General features: G+C 43.6%; 1 protein-coding gene across 1 annotated transcript; it reads right to left on the bottom strand.

Annotated features, from left to right (window-relative positions):
• Positions 1 to 303: 303 nt before the first annotated feature.
• On the bottom strand, positions 304 to 18266 carry nuak1b (NUAK family, SNF1-like kinase, 1b). The gene is made up of 7 exons (XM_082538588.1): positions 16962 to 18266; positions 11948 to 12068; positions 8278 to 8429; positions 6908 to 6973; positions 6665 to 6784; positions 5336 to 5468; positions 304 to 4740 (listed from the first exon to the last, which is right to left on the bottom strand). Exons 1-7 carry the CDS (start codon positions 17244 to 17246, stop codon positions 3647 to 3649), a joined length of 1971 nt encoding a protein of 656 aa, XP_082394714.1. The 5' UTR covers positions 17247 to 18266; the 3' UTR covers positions 304 to 3646.
• Positions 18267 to 19325: the final 1059 nt, after the last annotated feature.

Here is a 19325-nt window from a genome sequence, read left to right on the forward strand (position 1 = left end):
GAAAAAAAAAAGACTCTGGATATCCAGTTCAACCACTGGATAAACCAGAAATAATTTGCCAAAAAAAGGTATATTTGAAGACATTCATGTGTTAAAGGGAGCTTTTGGAACTCTATAGATGGCGACTATATAGATTACTGTTTAACTTTAAATGCAAAGCCATCTTTTCTATACCTAGATGTATTTAAGGTTCTCCTTGCATGAATCCTGTATAATCTTGATGTTAAATGACTGAAGCCACTTGACTTGACAAAGCTCTAGAATAAAAAGACTATGCATAGCAAAAAGCACACAAAACACATATTACCTTCAAGATCCATTTATTTGAGTTGATACAGTACTACAGGGGCATCGTGTTGACCCGAGTTGACAGATTAAGACATTCTACAGGATTTCAGGAACTTTTATTGATTTGTCTCTCCTCAGATACTTGACCACCTCCTTCACAATGAGATGACACAACTCTATTTTAAAGAAGCAACAATATTTCTGTGTGCAGTGCGTCATGAACACAAAACACTAAAGTCCTAAGCAGGTCAAAGCATGAACATGAAGTACTTTGACATCAACTTTAAATGGCTTGATCAATAAATACAAGTATAAAAAAACCACATTGATAATAATTTTCATTATCAAATTTAAAAAAAGAAGAAAAAAAATCATGAAAGATACCAAAGGCACGCAACTTACAATACCTTGGCAGTCCAGGATCACCCACAGATTAAAAACAAATAAAACCAATAAAAGAAATTTTGGCAATATCCCGCAATAGTAAAAAGCTGTAACCAAAATAATGCTTAAATAACATAAAATACTAATTTATTATTATTGTCATAACAATATCCAGTCAAGTTTTCCTATGATTAGAATTTCTGCTAACTAACAGATATGCACCAGTTATTTCCAGTTTGGCAGAGTTAATGTTTTATCATCAGATTCTTTCCATTGATTTATTTCCTTTTTTTTTTTCCTCCTGGTGTTGTTCCAGCATATTTAGCCTCCCCTGCTTTGGTAGATGTGAAAATAAAAATTTCTTGCAGTCAGCTATTAGTAAAAATGTCAGTCTTTTGCTCTTTTTTCCAGCTAACACTTTCACCTGTGGGTATTCCAAAAACAGGGGGAAATGTGTGCGAGTTCACCAATTTCACACCAGATTTGGCTGTTTTTGTTTGTTTTTTGTTGTTGTTTTTTTCCTTTGGAGAGAAATTGTGACACTTCAAGGAAGGAAGTATTTTTTTTCTGCCATAACATAAAGCAATAAAAACATTTCTTATATTTTGGAAAATCAAAAACAGAAGCATAATAAAACAAAATACTAACATAGTATAATTTTTTCACTGTAAATCCAGTTGACAATATAATGCAATACAAAAGGCAATAAAATGCAATATAATACGCAGTGGGTCTTTCATTTGAGTCAGAACCCAGGACCTTTTCTTCGCACATGCCACCGCTGAAAACATTCAACACTTGATCTTTTTCCCTTGGGGTCCCCCACGACATGCTTTTCCACTCACATCATTTAACATATCGGATGATGTCAGTCATCGTTCTCCAATTTTTGACATTTCTTTTGCTGCTGTTGAAAAGTGTATCACAATTTCTAAGGCCATACAGAAGACTGGGATCACACAATGACCCTCAAGACAAGCTATATCAACAGCCTCCAGCATCTCTGGGATGATTTCATACACCGTGGGGGGGGGGGGGGGTTGGGGAGATTCCTAAGAAAAATGCAAGGACTCTGACAAGCCCCTGACTCACCCATTCCCCTGAATCATTGTCAGTTTCATTACTTCTTTGGTATAAAACAAAAACTTTTCCTCTGCTCCTTCTATTCACTTTCTTTACTTTCACTAGTCTACGTTACAAAGCCTTCAAAAACTAAAACTATTCTAACACCTCGACCTTTTCTGCGTTTTACAGGAAAGACTGCTCTAATCTCACCACTGCTCCATGCATCACTCTTTCTCACACCTTTCTTCTCCCTCTAGCTATAAGTCTCTACGCGCCGCCTCTCTCTCACGCTCAAATGAAAACAATGGCTGGCTAATTGTGCTTGGTTGACATAATGAACTAGTATACACAGCTGGAGGGGCCGAGCACTGACCGCAGATCCCACCTGTGCTGACTCGGGCTGGGGCCAGTACAGATCTCTAGCACCAGCACGTCTCCTGCCTCCCTCTGAGGAATTTGCTGCGTCATCAGCGAGCTAAAACAAACCACCTTACTTAGCTCCTTTGAAGAGCTTGGGGTAAAATATTAACCAGCCCAGCAATGGAAAGCACCTAATCTTCTTTAGTGAAAAAAACCCCACAATATAAATAAATAAAAGAAAGAAAGAAACACCTCTTACTTTTTTCAGGTAGGCCCAAAAAATGTGAAAGAACTAGGGCTATAGCCAGACACATTCCAGGACTGTGAGATGTTGTCTGTGCTATCTCCCTTCACTAGATGTCCCACTAGGTGAGCCCCTCCAGACCTCTTGTCCTGCCAACAAAAGTATGTTCAACCAGGCCTTAACTGCCGACAAACCAAACTACAAACTTTAACACTGACAAAGACCACGGAGGAAGGATTTTTGTTTTCTTGGCCTGTAGATGCTGGTGTATCTGTGTGTAATTTCACCTGTGTAGAAGGAATGGGCTTTGATGGGGGGAAGGGAGTAAGTAGTTAGTCAGCTGTGCTATGAAGGCCCTGGGTCTCTCTACATTCACAAACAACATGATACAAAAAAGCACAACTGGTGACAGGTTGGCCTGGCTTTTCCCTCCACATTAAGGAAATGACATACATAATTTGTATTATGAATCAAAAAAAGGCACTTCCTACATATTTCCTAGTATCATAAACATATATAGGACATATGCTTTTATGAAGGTATACTTGCCTGCGTGTTGTACATACACAGACACAGTTATATATTGGGGTATATAGATGTTTCTCGTCACCGAGTAACATAATTATATATGTCAGTTCCACAAACACAGTTGGAGACAAGGAGCTTTGGACTCTTCCAGTAATAGCCAGCGCCCACCAGTTTTGCACTTAAAACTAAAGCTACAAAATATTAATAAATAATCAGCAATGCTATTTTTTTTTTTTTGGAACAAGACCCTGGTTTGTTTCATTTCTTTCTTTCTTTTTTTTTTAAAGGAAGTAAAGATCACAAAAGCATATGCTCCGTTTTGAGTTCTAAGGTGCTGTTGTAAACTCATACATGGAAATGGGTGATGTCTAAGCAGAGCCAACCAGTTTCTGATCGCTGCATTTGTGATTCTAACTTGCCTTCTTGCTGAATATGTAAACATGTTGAACACAGCAAAGTCTATGGGCGGGCCAAGAGAGCTGACTGGGTGGCATTCTCTCATGCCAGCTCTGTCTCTCTCCTGCACAGAAAACCTTAACTAAATGTTTTCTAGCCAGAGAAGTGTGCCTGCGTGTGTGTGAGTGCGTGTGTGCGAGTGTAGCGACGCATCTTTTCCATCGAGATTTCAACCCCATTTGAAAAAGCCACAAGCTACGAAAGGCCGATCCCAGTAACGCACTGGTCGTTAGTGTCACGCATACACATCTGTACACATACGCACACACAAACACACACTCGTGTTAAAATCCCTCTTCTTCTCTGTCTTCCACCCATCTATTAGTTGAGGTTGCTGCTGATGTCCAGGGCTTGCTGGTACACCTGAGTCATGTCCTCCAGGTCCCCCAACAAGGAGAAGCTGCCATTGTCCCCTGGGGAGCCTTTTGTTTTGGGGCCGCGGCTGAATTTGTGTCCCTGGATTGGCGGGGCTGCCTGGAAGCCTTTAAAGTTGGCGAGCTGCAGCAGGTTTTCAGCCGAGACACAAGCCCTGATGTTTGGGCGGAGGTGGGGTGTGGAAGGATGCCACTCGGCCCCGCTGAGGGAGCTGGGTGACAGGGACAGGACGGAGCTGTCCTCCCCCACTATGCTGGAGGGACGACTCTGACTGCGGGACAAACCAGAGTCGGTCGATGGAGGAGGCTCACCGAGGACTCCGGCCACCGTCGCTGATGAGGGAGGCCCGCTGTAGGTGGAGTACTTGCCATTTCGCTTCAAGATACCCTTTCTCCCCATGGCTCTCTTGGGTGGGGAGGTGGCTAGCAGAGACATGCTGGCGCCCCCTAAAAGCTCGGAGGACTCACTGCGCTCTGGGGAAGAGTAGTACCCTGATTCCCGTTGTTGGTTGTTCTTCAAGATGCCTTTTTTGGGCAGAGACGGCACGATCTTGGCTGGGGAGACTCCTCCCAGCGTCGGCTCCTCTTCCTCTCGGTCTGGGCTGGACGCCTCCTCTCCACCTTCAGCTTGCTGAGGCAGCGCTACCTGACCCAGCTCCACCTCTTCAGGACTTACAGATTGGTGCTCTTCGGTAACCCTGGTCTTCAGGATGCCTTTGGGTCTCTTTAGACCTGGCTTGTCCTCGCCTCCACTGTGCGTCTGTCCTGCCTCAACATTCTCCTTCTTGGACTTCTTGGGCCTCTGGCGCAGCAGCTGGGGCATGGCCGCAGCTTTGGCTCCAGAACCACGTGGCTCAGTGCGGTTCTGCCAGTCGATGAAACGGGCCAGCATGGGCGAGCCTCCGTGGTCGCGTTGGGTCTCGCAGTCACACACGCTGTTCTTCCAGCCCCAGTTCACCCACCAGTGATTGGCAATGTCCTCCACTGTAGCTCGACGCTCAGGATTCACCATCAGCATCCAGCGGATCAGTCCACGGGCATCTGGGAGTAAACAGAGATCTGTTGAGTGCTTCACGCTGCACATTATTTGACATACAAATACTAAAATCATATGCTATTGCTTTTTCATTTCAAAGACTGTTACACCTATACCAAAAACATGAATCACTGAGTATTTTTCAAGAGTATTTTGTTTCTACAAAAAGTTGCTCTTTTTAGCACAAAAAGTTATATTTTGTTTCCATTGTAGTTTATTCAAAAATCATGTTACCAGCAAATGAATAAGAAGTATAATGTCTTGTTGCTCAGCTAAGATGTGCTTCTTTATGCTGTCTGGATAAAAGCGTCACTGTTTATCATGTGTAATGCAATTTGCATCCACTACATGTGAACATCCAGAGCGCTCTGATCCATGCTTCCCCAAACAGCGTATGAACAAACATCTTAAAGGCTTTCATATTCTTCTGGAATTTATGAGAAAAAGAGTCCTCGTGGTTTCTATCTGCAGCACAGCTGAATTAGATTTGCCAATTACAGTTTATGCTATTGTTTTACACAGCGCACTGAAATCAGGTGTGTTTCCTAACATGACCCAAACCAAAAGGAATGCAAGCTGAGCCAAAAGTTCCAGCAGTACCTGAGGACTGAGTGGGCTCTTTGTACTCGCCGTTGCTAATCTGGCGAATGAGGTTCTTGTGGTCTCCCCCATCAAACGGCATAGTTCCATAGACCAGGGTATACAGCAGCACCCCAAGGGCCCAGCTGTCCACCTGGAGGAAACAGTGATTAGTGATTCATGGCATTAAAAAAATGGATGCTGTGAAATGAGCTGAGTAGACTGGGCTTTGAGTTACTCTACACACCAATAAGCAATATGATATGATGTTGTTTCTCCAGCAGGCCTCTCAAAGACATAATGACAACGGCAGGTATTTTGGTGGGCCATGACTTGTTTGTGCACAGACACATTACACTCTCTCACAATATAATGTGGCTTTCAAAAATGTTACATAACACTTGGTGTTTTGAGGAGGTGCAGAGTGGTGGGAGCGGAAGAGGGTAATGAGACCAGCAGAGATAGCAACTGTGATATGCTGAGCTCCTGACAGTCGCTAAAGACATGCAGTTGACGTGTGTGTGTGTGTGTTTGTGTGACTGAGAGAGAGAGAGAAACAAAGAGCATGGCACAGAATAAGTGTACAGACTGTAGTTGGGGGCAGATACAGTGGGCTGTGATTTTAATGAGGGCAGCTAAAGTTTTGAGACGTAATCAATGACCAGCATCGTGAATGTTTCACTCTTTGTGTCATCGTCGGTCCATTCCTGAGTATGCGACAGGCCACTCACTATTGTCATGCTCTATTTTTGTTGTCTTTGCTCGCTGTAATTTGTGGCCTCATCCCAGCTGTGGTTCTATAATTTTGTTTTTAGCACTCTCGAGTAAATTACAGTGAATCGCACTAAATTGAACGGTTTGACTACGAAATCTAAAAATTCAACATCCCCCCCCTCCTCCTTGTTGCTTTGTTTTATCCATCTGATGTAATTGTAGTGACAACGCCCTTCGGAGTGACTCTGCACTTGCAGAATGAGTGGTTTTGGGGAGACATTTTCACTGTTTCTTTCACCAAAAGTATTTGTTTAGACAGCGCTTGCGCTTTGAGGCTGGGGAGCTCATTCCAATCCAGTTAATCTGAAGACAGAGTGAGAAAAACGATCCCCTGGTTCCTCACTTCAAAGACCCCTGAATATTGTAGGAAAGGGAGGACAGGGGAGGGATGCTGACCCAAAAGAGAGAGACCTCCCTTGGACTATGGACTAATCCCATCAAAGGGCCTGAGAAGAAAGTCTACCCACCAGTTTGTATATTGACTACATGATGATTGTAATCACTAGCGGTTCATCCCAAAATGAATTTTCAGGGAGGGCAATAAATGATTAAATTTCTATTTCCGCTGAGACTCACCTCCGGGCCACGGTATGGTCTCCCATTGACGATCTCTGGTGAAGCATATAGGGGGCTACCGCAGAAGGTTTGCAGTAGCTTGTCTTTATGGTAGAGGTTGGACAGCCCAAAATCAGCAATCTGTGAACACAAGGCCAAGTTAGAATTTCAGGTCATATTATTTCTTTTCCCTCACGCAAAGATCATTTGAGACAAGGCTTTGGCTGCCAACACATCCCAGACCATCACAAGAGGCAAGGTTACCTTAATATTACAGTTTTCATCCAGTAGCACATTTTCCAGTTTCAGATCCCTGTGCACTACTCCATTCTGCAGTGAGAAAAAAGAAAAAGATTGATGCATGCATCAGCTCATTTTTCATTAAAGAGGGTTCCAAGCAATAAACAGTCCATTGCATTTGTATGTATGTGTGATTTACTTTGACAAAGATAGCTTGAGGAAATCAAGACAGCCTGTTGGCTTAGTACTCTTTAATTGGTCCTGTCCCCTCGAAGATCTTCAAGCTGACATCTGCTGGGACTTTCTTTTAAATCAGCTCAAATGTGTGACATAAACATGAGCCTGTAATTATCTCCCAGTATGAATTATGTTCTCAGAGCATCATGGGATAAAACAGCGACTATGCTGTTAATGCACGGGTTGGGGAAAAAAAATCCAGGAATTAACATGTGGTACGCAGACAGACAGAACCCAGCTCAGATGCAGAGGAGTGACTTCATCCGTCACCCCCCGCCTGTTTGCGCAGCTCAGCATTGCATCTCCTGTCGGTGACTGTCTAACACGGTGCTCATTTTCACATGACTCTGATTGGTGAACACAAGGAAGAAGTGGTTGGTTGCTTGTTGTGCCTGTGACTCACACCACCCCACCCAGCAAGGGGTTGCGCTTGGTGGTAATGACTCATCATTCATGGCTGTCTGGGACCAATCTGTGAACCAATCGTCTATCATCTGATAACTTAGCCTCTGGGGGCAAAGGCTGGCGTTTTGGGGAAGATATACAGGTAATGGACAATTGACATTCAGGCCAGGACGTCCTGTTTAGCGCCGCGGCCATGACTTAGAGTCTGATAATGAAAGCAAATTCTTTTTTTAAAAAAAGAAAAGGGGAGCATTTATAGAGATTAGTCTGGGAGTCCCCTAGCTGAAGACTATGACATCATCCCTATCTACAGCTGGGAAAAGTGTGACAAGTGGGGAGCCAATGGGATCTTTGGGTTTTAAGCAGAGTAAGTGAGGTGTGGATGTGGGTGTGAACCAAACTTAATCTCTGGAGAATGACTCTGGGGGTAGCTCAGGACATCAGTCCGTGTGTGTGCGGCAAGATTTGAGCACAGATTTAAAGACAGGGCCTGTTTGTTGCCCTGCTCTGTAATGGGAGGGTAAGCCTGAATTAAACTGGCCTGCATTCTATCTTCACTCAGAAACAGATGACTCTCTACAACCAGTGCGCCAAGAACAGCACACCGTGCAGGGCTGGCAGATTATACTAGCTATGCGTCTGAATGTGTGAGGGGAATGGTGAAGGATAACTTAAGGACTTAAAGTCTTTATGTGTGTAAGAGACACAGAGCACAGCGTGCACAAGCTGAAGGCACGGATGAGTTTTCTCACCTTGTGACAGTGGTGCACGGCGGAGACTATCTGTCTGAAGAAGCGCCGCGTCTCCCGCTCGCTCAGGCGCCGACGCTCGCTAATGTAGTCATACAGCTCGCCCTTGCTGGCATACTCCATCACAATCACGATCTTGTCCTTGTTCTCAAACACTGAGAAATGATAAGAAAATAGCAACACATTATTACCGACTTTCCAAAAACATAGAGGTATGGGAGGACAGCTTCTTAAGTCTGCCCAGGTTCATTTTGCCTTCTTAATAAAAATATTAATGAGCATTATTAAGTAAAAAAGCAGGAAAAAAAAACGTTTACTCCGCCCTTTGTTTTTTTTGGAGGGAATTGGGAATCCAAATTCCAAAGCAACACATTACATCTCTACATTTCTCCCAGGGTTACATCACCCAGACCCCACCTCATGTGCCTGGCTCCTTCACAACACTACAGCAGGGAGGGGCTGTTAACTCAATCAGGCCTTGCTCAGAGAGCAGAGCAAGTGGAGAGCAGTGAAAACAGACCACAAAAAAAAAAAGAAAAGGAGAAAGAGTTACCTTCACAGGCTCAGGTGGAGGTTCTGCTACAGCTTGAGCTTTGCATCATGTTGCCACTTTTCACAACACAGTCCGATATTTCTAACAACCAACCTATATTCTTCTATCTTCTGTACCTACTCTTACAAAGCAGGCTTTTTCTCTTTTGGACCTTGAACTTTTATTACGACCGAAGCAAAATGAATAAACCTGGTGACACGTGTGCTGATTTTTAGAGGAATGCTGTTTCATTTTTATCGCCATTGAAATACAGCTCACCAGACATATCATTGTGTGTCAGTTTTTAGCCATCCGCTATATAATTTCAGTTTGGCAACATGCTTCTTGGCATGAAGAGTATGACAGCGGTTAGGGAGAGAGAGGAGAAGAAGAGAGAGGGGAAAAAAGGCTAGAAAAACACAGTCAGCCATGTTGCTACATATTGTCCGTGTTGATTTTCCCACACAGCAGGGTCACTGAGGTGGGGGCCTCCGCTTTCTGTACTCTTGAGTGAGCACCTTCACAGTCTGTCACACTACTTTCCTCAGCACCCCACCCCTCCTCTCCTGGGGTTCTTTTAAAGATATAATCCTCTACAAAAACACACAGTTGCTGAGTGATGGTAATGCTCCCTGATTGTGACTGTCTGGCAGCTCGGGAAATAACAGACGGGATGTAAGCCAAGCACTTGGGAGGGCAAAAGCAGACTCAGCTCTCTGATTGGTGGACAGAGGAGTGACCTGGGGTGACATTCACGGCGAACCTTGATGGGGTTAGGCTGGGGGAGCCAATTCTCAGCTTGCACTCCCATTTACCTTTGAGCACTTGCGGTGAGGTAATTACCTGGCTTACATAACTCGGGTTTGTTACAGCCCACTGGGCACGCCAGCCACCACTAAAGCCTCGCTGTCACTCACTGGGCTTTGTTCACAGGTCATGCCCTCACATCTGACTAATTAGCGCCTATTGTCCTAGTGTCTGCACTGATGATAGACTGTTGTTGAAAACTTGCACAAGGGCCAAAGAGTCACACAGAGGAGTGGAGGGATAATTCTAAAGTAGGCCATAAACAAGCACATTTTAATTAATCTGTAGGGTATTTTTCCCTTTGTTTATCATGTTTACTTAAGATATTTGGAGATATAGGCTGATTTTTGCCTAGATTTAGCTGACAAATTTAACACCATTGCAAATATAGTCAGCGACTTAGCTTAGCTTAGCACAAAATCTGGAAGCAGCACTGAGAAAGTGAACTCCTGCCAAGGTAACAGAATTGGCAAGATCTTAGCTTTAGCTTTGTATTTTCTGTGGGGACACAAGAAGAGTGATCATTTTTTATTTTGTTGTAAGAAGGTAAATTTCTAAAGATTCCCCTCACGCTGAAGGGTTTGGGTTTTTTTCCCCCCTGGCTGAATCAGTTCATGCTGCTTGAGCATTTTGTAGGGTTGACTATTTCTCTTAAAAGGAGGGCACTGCATAGCTTCGCCTGAGGAGCAAAGAGCAAAAAAAAAAAAAAAAAAAATACTTTAAATGTCCCCACGCAGCATGCTGATGGATGCAGAATGTGAGGGAGTGGTAAAAATCAATCTTCACGCACACATCTGGTTCAGCTTTGCTTCACACAAGGCAGTTAGCAGGGGCTGTTGAAGAGGGTGTTGCCGGATACACAAATCTTTAGGCCTCCTATACATCTCTAAAGCAAGGCTGGGCGGAGGCCAGGCCACAACAGTAAACGCTGGGTTTGAGGAGAAACACCAAAGAGCGAGAGCAATGAGTCTGGTTAGGTTTGTTGGTAGAATTGACTGCTTTTAAAGGAAGGCAGCACACATAGAAACACCATGCAGGCTCGCCTGAGTTTATAAAGCTGGCTGTTCTTTAATCATTCTCTTGCAAAACACATAAAATTCATCGGTAATTCAGCCCTCTGACCGACTACTGGCACGTTCCCATGACAAATAGTTAAGTTTGTTACATATACACATTGCTGATAATGACCTAAGGACTTTGAAACTGAACAAAGGACAGTGGCTAAGCCAGTTAGGGAAGTACCACACAGCCTGCAGCCGCTATGCCAGGGCAGCTAACCTGAAAATGGCATTGAAACTGTTGCTATGTTGACACAATAGTCACGAGTCACAAATCACATGACAAAAAAACAAACAAACAAAAAAACACACTGCAGTGCGTTGTGAATGTAGGAGACGGAAAACAGACCCATACTACATATTATCAGATGATTAATTGCAAGCACTATGTTGAAAAAAATCAATGGGAACTGTTCAACCTTTAGAGTCGCCATCAATTCTAATCTAATGTTTTCTTCCGGTGATGTAAAGGTCATTCATGAGGACTCATCAAAAAAAGGAGGCCCAAAACAATAAATATGTTGTCAATGTCTGACTTGAAGTCTTTGATATTTAGTGAACTGCTTCCTGGGGTAGACATATGTTGATATTGCTCCAAGGGAAGGCTTATGGTCTTTCCTCCTGCTGCATAGCACTGGATTGGAGTCAGACGGGGAGCAAGCCCGGGTGACTGAGGCCAATCCAGAGTCTCCTGAGCTACACACACAAAGGTTCATACACTGAGATAAATATACTGGGATTTATACAGACAGATATGTGCAGACACACACACATGCACGAGTATAGTCTGGTTCCCAGCTGCTGTTGTCTCTAAGTATCAGCAGATGTCTGGCCCTGAGATCAAGACCAGAGAAGACAAGGGGATGTGACCTCTTAGATGTGGGAGAGGCAATCCCTTAGAATATCACCCCTCTTATAAACACAAACTTTCACAAATGTGAATGCAATACACACACACACACACACACACACACACACACACACACACACACACACACACACACAAAGAGAAGAATCCAGATGTAAATTGTCAAAGTCATCCAGACTTTTACTAGACCAGGCAGCCAGACGGGAAGAAGATTAATAACATCCCAGAGCTGTAGTCCAGGACTTATTATGACATCTGCATGTCATAACATGACAGTCCTACAGCTCGGCCATGAGTGCTAAATGAGCTGATGGGGGGAAGAATTCTGGACATGTGTGATTTTGTTTGCATGTTCAAATTAAATAAGTGTCCATGATTTGTCACAGGTAGACATTCAAAGACCCTCACCTTCATATATAGAGATGATGTGGGGGTGGCGGAGGGACGACATGATCTCAATCTCTCGGCGAATGTGTACCATGTCCTGCTCATCCTTAATCTTCTCCTTCCGAATGGACTTGATAGCCACCTGGAAAGAGAGGACAAACACTTTTCACTCATGTGACTTCAGCAGCAAAGGAAAAAAAGCAAAAAACAAACAAACAAACAAGCAAACAAAAATCCCCCGCCTAGATATACAGTATCTTGAATGTGTCACATTTAACAGTTTAAAGTAAAAGCAGATTTGTCTTTTTTTCCAAGAAAATTGATTTGAAAAATAGGCTGATTTAATCTGGGAAGAGACGTGACTGCAGAAAGTCACTGAAATGAGATTAAGCTGCAACAGATTTATCTGTCACATGCGATTTGTTATCAGTGAACTTTAAATTGTACACTTCATCCACAGTACATGGTGCACGTCATGAGATGTCAGTCTGCACACAATGCTTGATTTCATTATCAAAGAAAAACAAACCTCCCCTGTCCACCTACAGAGACTTTTAATAACCTTTGACCTTACGAAGCCTTGCTGAGGTCAAACTATTGCAAACTGAAACACAAGTACCAACATTGTGGCCTGTTTTGATATTCAATCATCATGATTACAGAAGCATCAGAGGACAGATTCACACAGTGCAACATGGCAGTTTCCATAGTAAAGACTTCTCTGGGAGCAGCTGTTGTTAACTAATCGCCTGTGTCCAAAATCACTCCCCTGACTCAGTCATTCCCTCATCAGTATATAATGGTCACTCAATAGTTCACTCAATACGGCGCGCTATCTTGGAAACAGGGAGCGTTTTCGGAGCCAGTCTGGGACTCTGCAGCCATACTAGCACATAGTAGCGCTTTGTGTGAAATGCTAAAGTCTTCATGCTAATAAAACTATGCTGATATAATTATAAGGTTTAATTTAAGCAGTCATGGTCACTATTCTGCTTTGCTGTGTTAGCAAGCTAACATCTGTGCATTAGCACAACACACAGTGCAGCTTAGGCTGATGGAAATGCCATTAGGTTTGCAGGAATTTGGCAATAAGGTAATGGTTAGGCAAATAGCCTCTAAAGTACTGCCGTTCATCCAAATTGGTGCATGGATGTCTGCACTAACTGCCACTCCAACAACTGTGGAGAAATTTCTTTCGAAATCCCAACCACGTACAGCAGGCGCGGGGTAGAAAAGCCTATAAAGTCTGCACCATGTATCCCTAAAAAGCAGTGAGAAAGGTGTTAAGTGTTCACCGATTTTAAGAAGAGGAAAGAGAGAGCTGAAGGTTAGAGTGATCCTCCATCAATCGGTCAGTATTAACTTACAAAGCAAATTTCCTCCCTTGTCAAAAGTCCCCGAGAAGACCCTAACCACTACCCCCGCCTTGTATGTTTAGTTATTCTGATTAAACACAGCTAATGGCCCGTATTCGAAAAAGCCTGAAAAGATGGCCTGCTGAGAGTTTTATGGAGGTATCAGGAGAACGGGCAGGGGATGAGGAAGTGATTCACTCCTTGCCGTGCCAAATGGGCCCGTTAAAAGGAGCTTAACAGTCAACAATGACACTTGATTTGATGATTCTTCAGTGTCATGGCAAAGCCAATTCAGTTAAGAGTCAGCCGCAACAGGATGCATTCAAACCACTAACCTATGTACTCCATAAATGAGAGGTTAGCATCCTTCTTCAAATAAACCAGTGGAGAGCCCACGGTCTAGCACATCATTCTTGTAGCCTAAACAATCTGGATTGAGCCCCGAGTTGTTCTTTGATCAGGTCTGTAAAGCATCTTTTCACTCTGAATTATGTTAGTTTAAACTTTTGTCCTCCTGACTAAACTGCAGTATTCTGTGGAGCCCAGCTTTATTCCATTCAGCGAAAAACCACAGGCAGTAGCGAGTGCCAAGCTAATTACTGTGTACATCAATAAAAATAACCCCAAACCGGAATAGCTGCCTTCCAGAGCATGCCTTGATTACATAGAATTTAAAGAAATGATACCATAATAAACAAGCCAGGGTCCAGGGGGTTCACATGCTGTGTTCATAATTGGGAAAAGTTGTTTGTGTCTTAACACTGATGTTTTCCTTTACCTCATCAAAATCATCAGGATTTTATCACTGATCCCCAAAACGTGACTGACACTTGACTTTGCAAAGCTGAATGCAGCTTGCCTTTTTCAGTTGTTGTGGGATGGATGGATGCATGCATGCAAAAAATACCTGATTTTTTTTAAATTAGGGAATGAACTAAGAAATTGCCTACAAAAGTTACACACAAAGACAAGTAAAATGTGTAGAGAAGTTAATTCTACACTGCATGATAAATCAGTGAATGAGACAGTTCCCCAATATTGGGCTAGAAAGCCAGATATCTTTTGTGTATCTCCTCATGTTGCTTTGCCCTGACCTTGATGCGGATCATTACACAGGACCGCAGATCAGCTACTTGCCAGCTGGCGGAGCTGGCTGACGCAGCTACGCTTGTTCTTAAGTGGACCCCCCTATTACTGTCACTCACAGTAAACGGGCGCTGCACTGCTGCCCACGTCGGTCCCTGCCAGGTATGGGGCGGCCTCGTCTGCCCCTCCCGTCGTCCAGACTTTGTTCTCAAAAGAGCTCGTTTGAAGTGAAAGTCCATGTTTCGCTTCAGCGGAGCCTGACATCGTTCTGGGCTTTCTCAGGCCATTAAAATAGATGAAGTATTCATCACAAACTCACTCGTCCCTGCATTGTCTAAAGATCATGATCATCTGTCGTATTGACTGTGTGTCTGAGTCAGACTTAGGAGGACGCAGAGAGAGGGAGAGTGAGTGGGAGAAAGAGGCCCGTCACTTTTCCAGAGAAGTGTATTCTCAAACATAATGCCTCATCAGCTGTACAACATAGAAAATAACAGAGGAATGCCAATGTTTTTCCCTCTTGCGTACCTCCCTATTGAGTCCATTGTTGGGGAATGATGTAATCTGGTGCTTTAAGCACATATTAATATGACTCTTTACCCCTTTTAACTGAGCCGGTTTCTCTCTTGTTATGGTGGTGAGCTTCCCTGTATCTCTGTGCTAACTCCCCAGCCCCTGTCTGTGATGGATCCTCCATACAGGATATTAACATTACCTTCTAAATCTAATTTCCTGCTGTGGATGGCCTTTCATGTGTCAGTGTCCATTATAGGCCTGACTGTCACCATAACCTTTTCACTATAGTCCTCTCTAGATGGCATGTAATACTTAATGCAGCTATTTGAAACATAGCCACAGGTCTCCTTTTACCTTTCACACACATGCACAGAAACACGGGTTGTGCACATCCCACAAAGCCACACCAAGTTCTCTGTCATCTGCTGCACTTCACTTAATGTTAGGTGTTTGTGTTTTTTACTGAGCGTGCAAATTGTACAACAAACGGGCTTCCAGGTGAAACCAGCTCTACTTTCACTGACATGCTGAATATGCTTGCATCTAATCTGTCGTTCGTTATTCCCATGTGTGTGCATGCACACACAGAGAGCTTCATCAGTTTATCTCTCCACTTTGTTCTTCTCACTGGGTCTGTGGAACAAGCCAGGAAAAGGTTCAGGGCAGCTGAGATGATTAAATAACGTTCTCACCACACTGGTTTACATGCCAAATGGACACAAGGGACTCCCTCTGGATCAGAGGTCAAGTAAACTCTAGCAGCGTAGTGCCATATGCATAAGCTGCGAGATGGTGAGTACTCTATGTGCACAGACTTGGGTCCCATATTAATAGTTCTCTATTTTAAGTTTTAATGCTAAGCTCAGCTCAGTGCTGTAGATAATAGGAGAACTGGAGCCACTGGGCTATAGTTTTTTGACTTACACATAAGTATGTTGGGTTTATTTATATATTTAGTGACTGGCAAGTAGTGCTTTATGGCTTAGTAACAAAAATATAATAAACTTGCCAACTATTTGACAAACATTGTCAATTATTTAACAAAAGATTTCCAAGATATCCAAAGCCAACAATCATGCAATACACTTTGACCTGTCCAGTTAGTACAATTGCACAGTTTTATGATGCTAGTGAAATTACATTAATTCATATTACACTTGCTACCATGGCAATAATGCCGAAAAACAAACGGAAGAAAGGAGAAGCTGGCAAGTGGGACAGGTCAAACAGGAATGTCGTACCAGGGGGTTTGCTGCCCCCCTTCCCCTATTAAACATGCATTTGCCAGGAGCTATGAATCCGCTGGGGGACATTGTTGGCCTGTACTAAGTTTCAGTGGAAATTTCCTCATGCCCTGCCAGAATGGGCACTGGGGTCATATTTTGCCACATGTGGAAATAGTTGGTAGAGATCTGCCGGTCTGCAAGGACATCACAGCGGATGGTGGGTTTACTGCCACAAATATACAGTTCATCACTTTCAAATAAAAGAAACGCAAAGTGCCAGACTGAGCCATGCAGGGAAAAAAAAACTTGGCACTTTAAAAATAGAAACAAAACGGGAAGGGAAAAACTGTACGGCACTGTGCAGAGTGATGAAACAGTACAAGTAACCTACTACTTTAAAGACTGAGACTATGTCAAATGCTGGTCATTCGCATAAGAGTGAATTTGGGGTTGATCTGAACTTTGCAATGCATGTCTTAAAAACTTTACAAATTATGAATGAGCGTGGACGCAGGACACTTCTGGGGAACTTTTGTGAAGCTTGTGAGGGTCAGACAAGTCCCCATAAGTCTGTCAGTAGCCGGAATTGCACTCCGGCATCCGGTCGTGAGGCCCTGCATGTGTGCAGCGTAACTCCCTGGCCCCACTGGCCTTTTTGGAGCATGGTGGGGGAATTCCCAGCGGGGGTAGGTCGTGCACACACGTCTGGGAGCAACAAACCACTTAATTTGGGACCAGTGCTGTTTGTAGTGGCTGCTAAAGGGCGTTACAGAAGTATTGTGAATTACAAGCGTCTGGGTTTACTAAAAGCATCGTGACAGATGTTTGCAGCTGCTTGTGTAAATGGCTCACCTCTCTGCCAGAGTGCCGCTCAATGGCCTTCTTGACTTTGCCATAGGTGCCTCTTCCCAGCGTCTCCAGCAGCTCGTAGCGATGCTTCAGGTTGTGCTTGTGATGGTGTTTCTTCACGCCCGAGTTTCTCCGTCCATCACCACTCGTCGGGGTCTCCTCAGGTGAGCTGCCGGCAGGTGGAGTTGAAGGTGGTGGTGCAGCGGAGGGCTCACCCGCCGAGCTTTGGCCCTTCTGGGCCTCGGGACGGGTGCCCCCCCGGTGCGACGATAAATAAGCGGTTTCCATCTCACTATAAGGAAGGGTTTAAAACAGCCTTCCCACTGTTAAATATATCACTACCTACCTAAAAAATAAATCGATAATATAATACTTATAGGCCTAATAATAGTAATAATAAATAAATAAATTACAAGGAACGACGCCAGTCATGTTATCACACGTGGAAACTGACATTTCCAGATTGTCTCAGTTGATCAATAGGCTTTGATCATAGTGGCCAGAGATCTCTCCTTCTACCTATTCATATTAATAATTGCTATATACTAAAGGATTACTACATGAGCGCGGAAGTCTAAAAGGATCGGACCTTAATAACCTGGTACATACTCTATCATTGGTTAAAAATACATTCTAGTGCCAATATAGTTAAAAAATATAGTGTATTATTCAGATTTCGACAGCAGGCTGCATGCCGGAAGCTCAGCACACTTTCGATTCAGAGATGCTATACTGGCTATAAATATGTGCAAGCTCTCTATCCCATTAAAATAAAATAAAATAAAATAAAATAAGACAGCCTAAATAAATTGCTACGATCCCCTTACTCCTCAATTTACTCGCATGATCTGGCTGTGGTTAGCTCTGGCTCGTTCACATCATCTGTCGTCCCAAACACTGCCAACATCACGAGAAAGGCGAGAAAGCTGCGACGAAACCGGCGTTTTGGATGAAGATGACCCTCATTTTGTCCACGGCCCAGGTAAAGCTCCTCATTCATCAGGACTCTGTCTATTGTGCGACTGCATGCTCCGAGCCGGGGTCGACGGTGGTGAAAGTGCGCTGGGATCGGACTCTATCTCAAGCTGAGACGTTTTGGATATTGCCATGGTCGTTTCACTGCTCCCCCTCTTTTTCTTCGTGGCCTTCTTGTTTCTCCTTCCCTTTCTTTCTCTATCTCCAGCGTGAGGGGCTGTGAAGAAGGAATGCGAGAGGATCCGAGACCGGAGGCGGAGTTTAGGCAGATCTCCTCCTTCCCTGTCCTTTCGCTTCCCTTCTGTCTTTGTGCTCCCCTCATCATTCCCTCTCACATCTTTTATGATATGCCGAGTCTCACGGGCGTAGCCAGCGATCATGTGCACGGGAGGTGACACCTCCCTCCCCCCACCCTCAATGCCCTTTGTGTCTTATTGCCACTGTCACCCCTTCTACCAGACAGATCTGCAGTTCACCTCCACATATTTTATGTAGTACCACTAATAGCACTTATATATATATATATATATATATATATATATAGATAGATAGATAGATAGATAGATAGATAGATAGAAGCTGTGGCCTTTGGCCAGTGTGCTTTAGCTAGCATTTAGACTAAAAACACAAAGCCAGAAGGCAACAAATGTATATGTACGACAAAAAAACAAAAACAAATGACGTGCTTTAATGGGAGTTATTTACAGAATTATTTCTTGGCTAACAGGTTGTCATACACTGTGATGAGCGAAAGAAAGAAAGAAAGAAAGAAAGAAAGAAAGAAAGAAAGAAAGAAAGAAAGAAAGAAAGAAAGAAAGAAAGAAAGAAAGAAAGAAAATGGTGCATTCCTTAGTTTTATAAATTGAATGCATATGCTGCCTGGAGGGAGCCTAGTCTGCTGAAAAAAATCAAGTTTAAACATAAACAATCTGTCAGATTTGTTAAGTATTACATTATTGTCAATTTAGATAGGTGTGGTTTTGCTCAGTTTTGGTCACAAAAAAAGGAGGAAGTTACATTTGTCAGGGCTCGTGTGCGGAGGCGAGGAAGGGATGACCCACATGCAGGACTCGTGGTGCAGAACGAGGTTTATTGAATATGTAGACAACAGATGATAGGATGGATGGATGGCTGGCTGGCTGGCTGGACTTAGCGGACTGGTAGACTGGCTGGCTAACTGACTGACTGGACGGAACACACGACAGAAACAACATCATCAATGACCCGACACTGAATGGGTAGAACAGAGGGCTTAAATACACAGACTGGTGATAATGATGATAATGAGGGACCGGTGAGTACACAGCTGAACATAATGAACTAATGATAATGGGAAGAGGATTGAACATAATACACACAGACCAAGGCTAACACAATAAAACAGGAAGTGGA

This window comes from Aulonocara stuartgranti, assembly GCF_965226115.1.
Source record: "Aulonocara stuartgranti genome assembly, chromosome: 7".
Classification (NCBI taxonomy): Eukaryota; Metazoa; Chordata; class Actinopteri; order Cichliformes; family Cichlidae; genus Aulonocara; species Aulonocara stuartgranti.

What these genes read in the sequence shown, in the direction of transcription:
- nuak1b (XM_082538588.1), bottom strand. Translation starts at nt 17,246, where the DNA reads ATGGAAACCGCTTATTTATCGTCGCACCGGGGGGGCACCCGTCCCGAG. An exon ending in ATGAAAACTGTAATATTAAG is followed by an intron (nt 6,785 to 6,907) that starts GTAACCTTGCCT and finishes TTGTGTTCACAG; the next exon opens with ATTGCTGATTTTGGGCTGTC. An exon ending in AGAGCCCACTCAGTCCTCAG is followed by an intron (nt 4,741 to 5,335) that starts GTACTGCTGGAA and finishes GTTTACTCCCAG; the next exon opens with ATGCCCGTGGACTGATCCGC.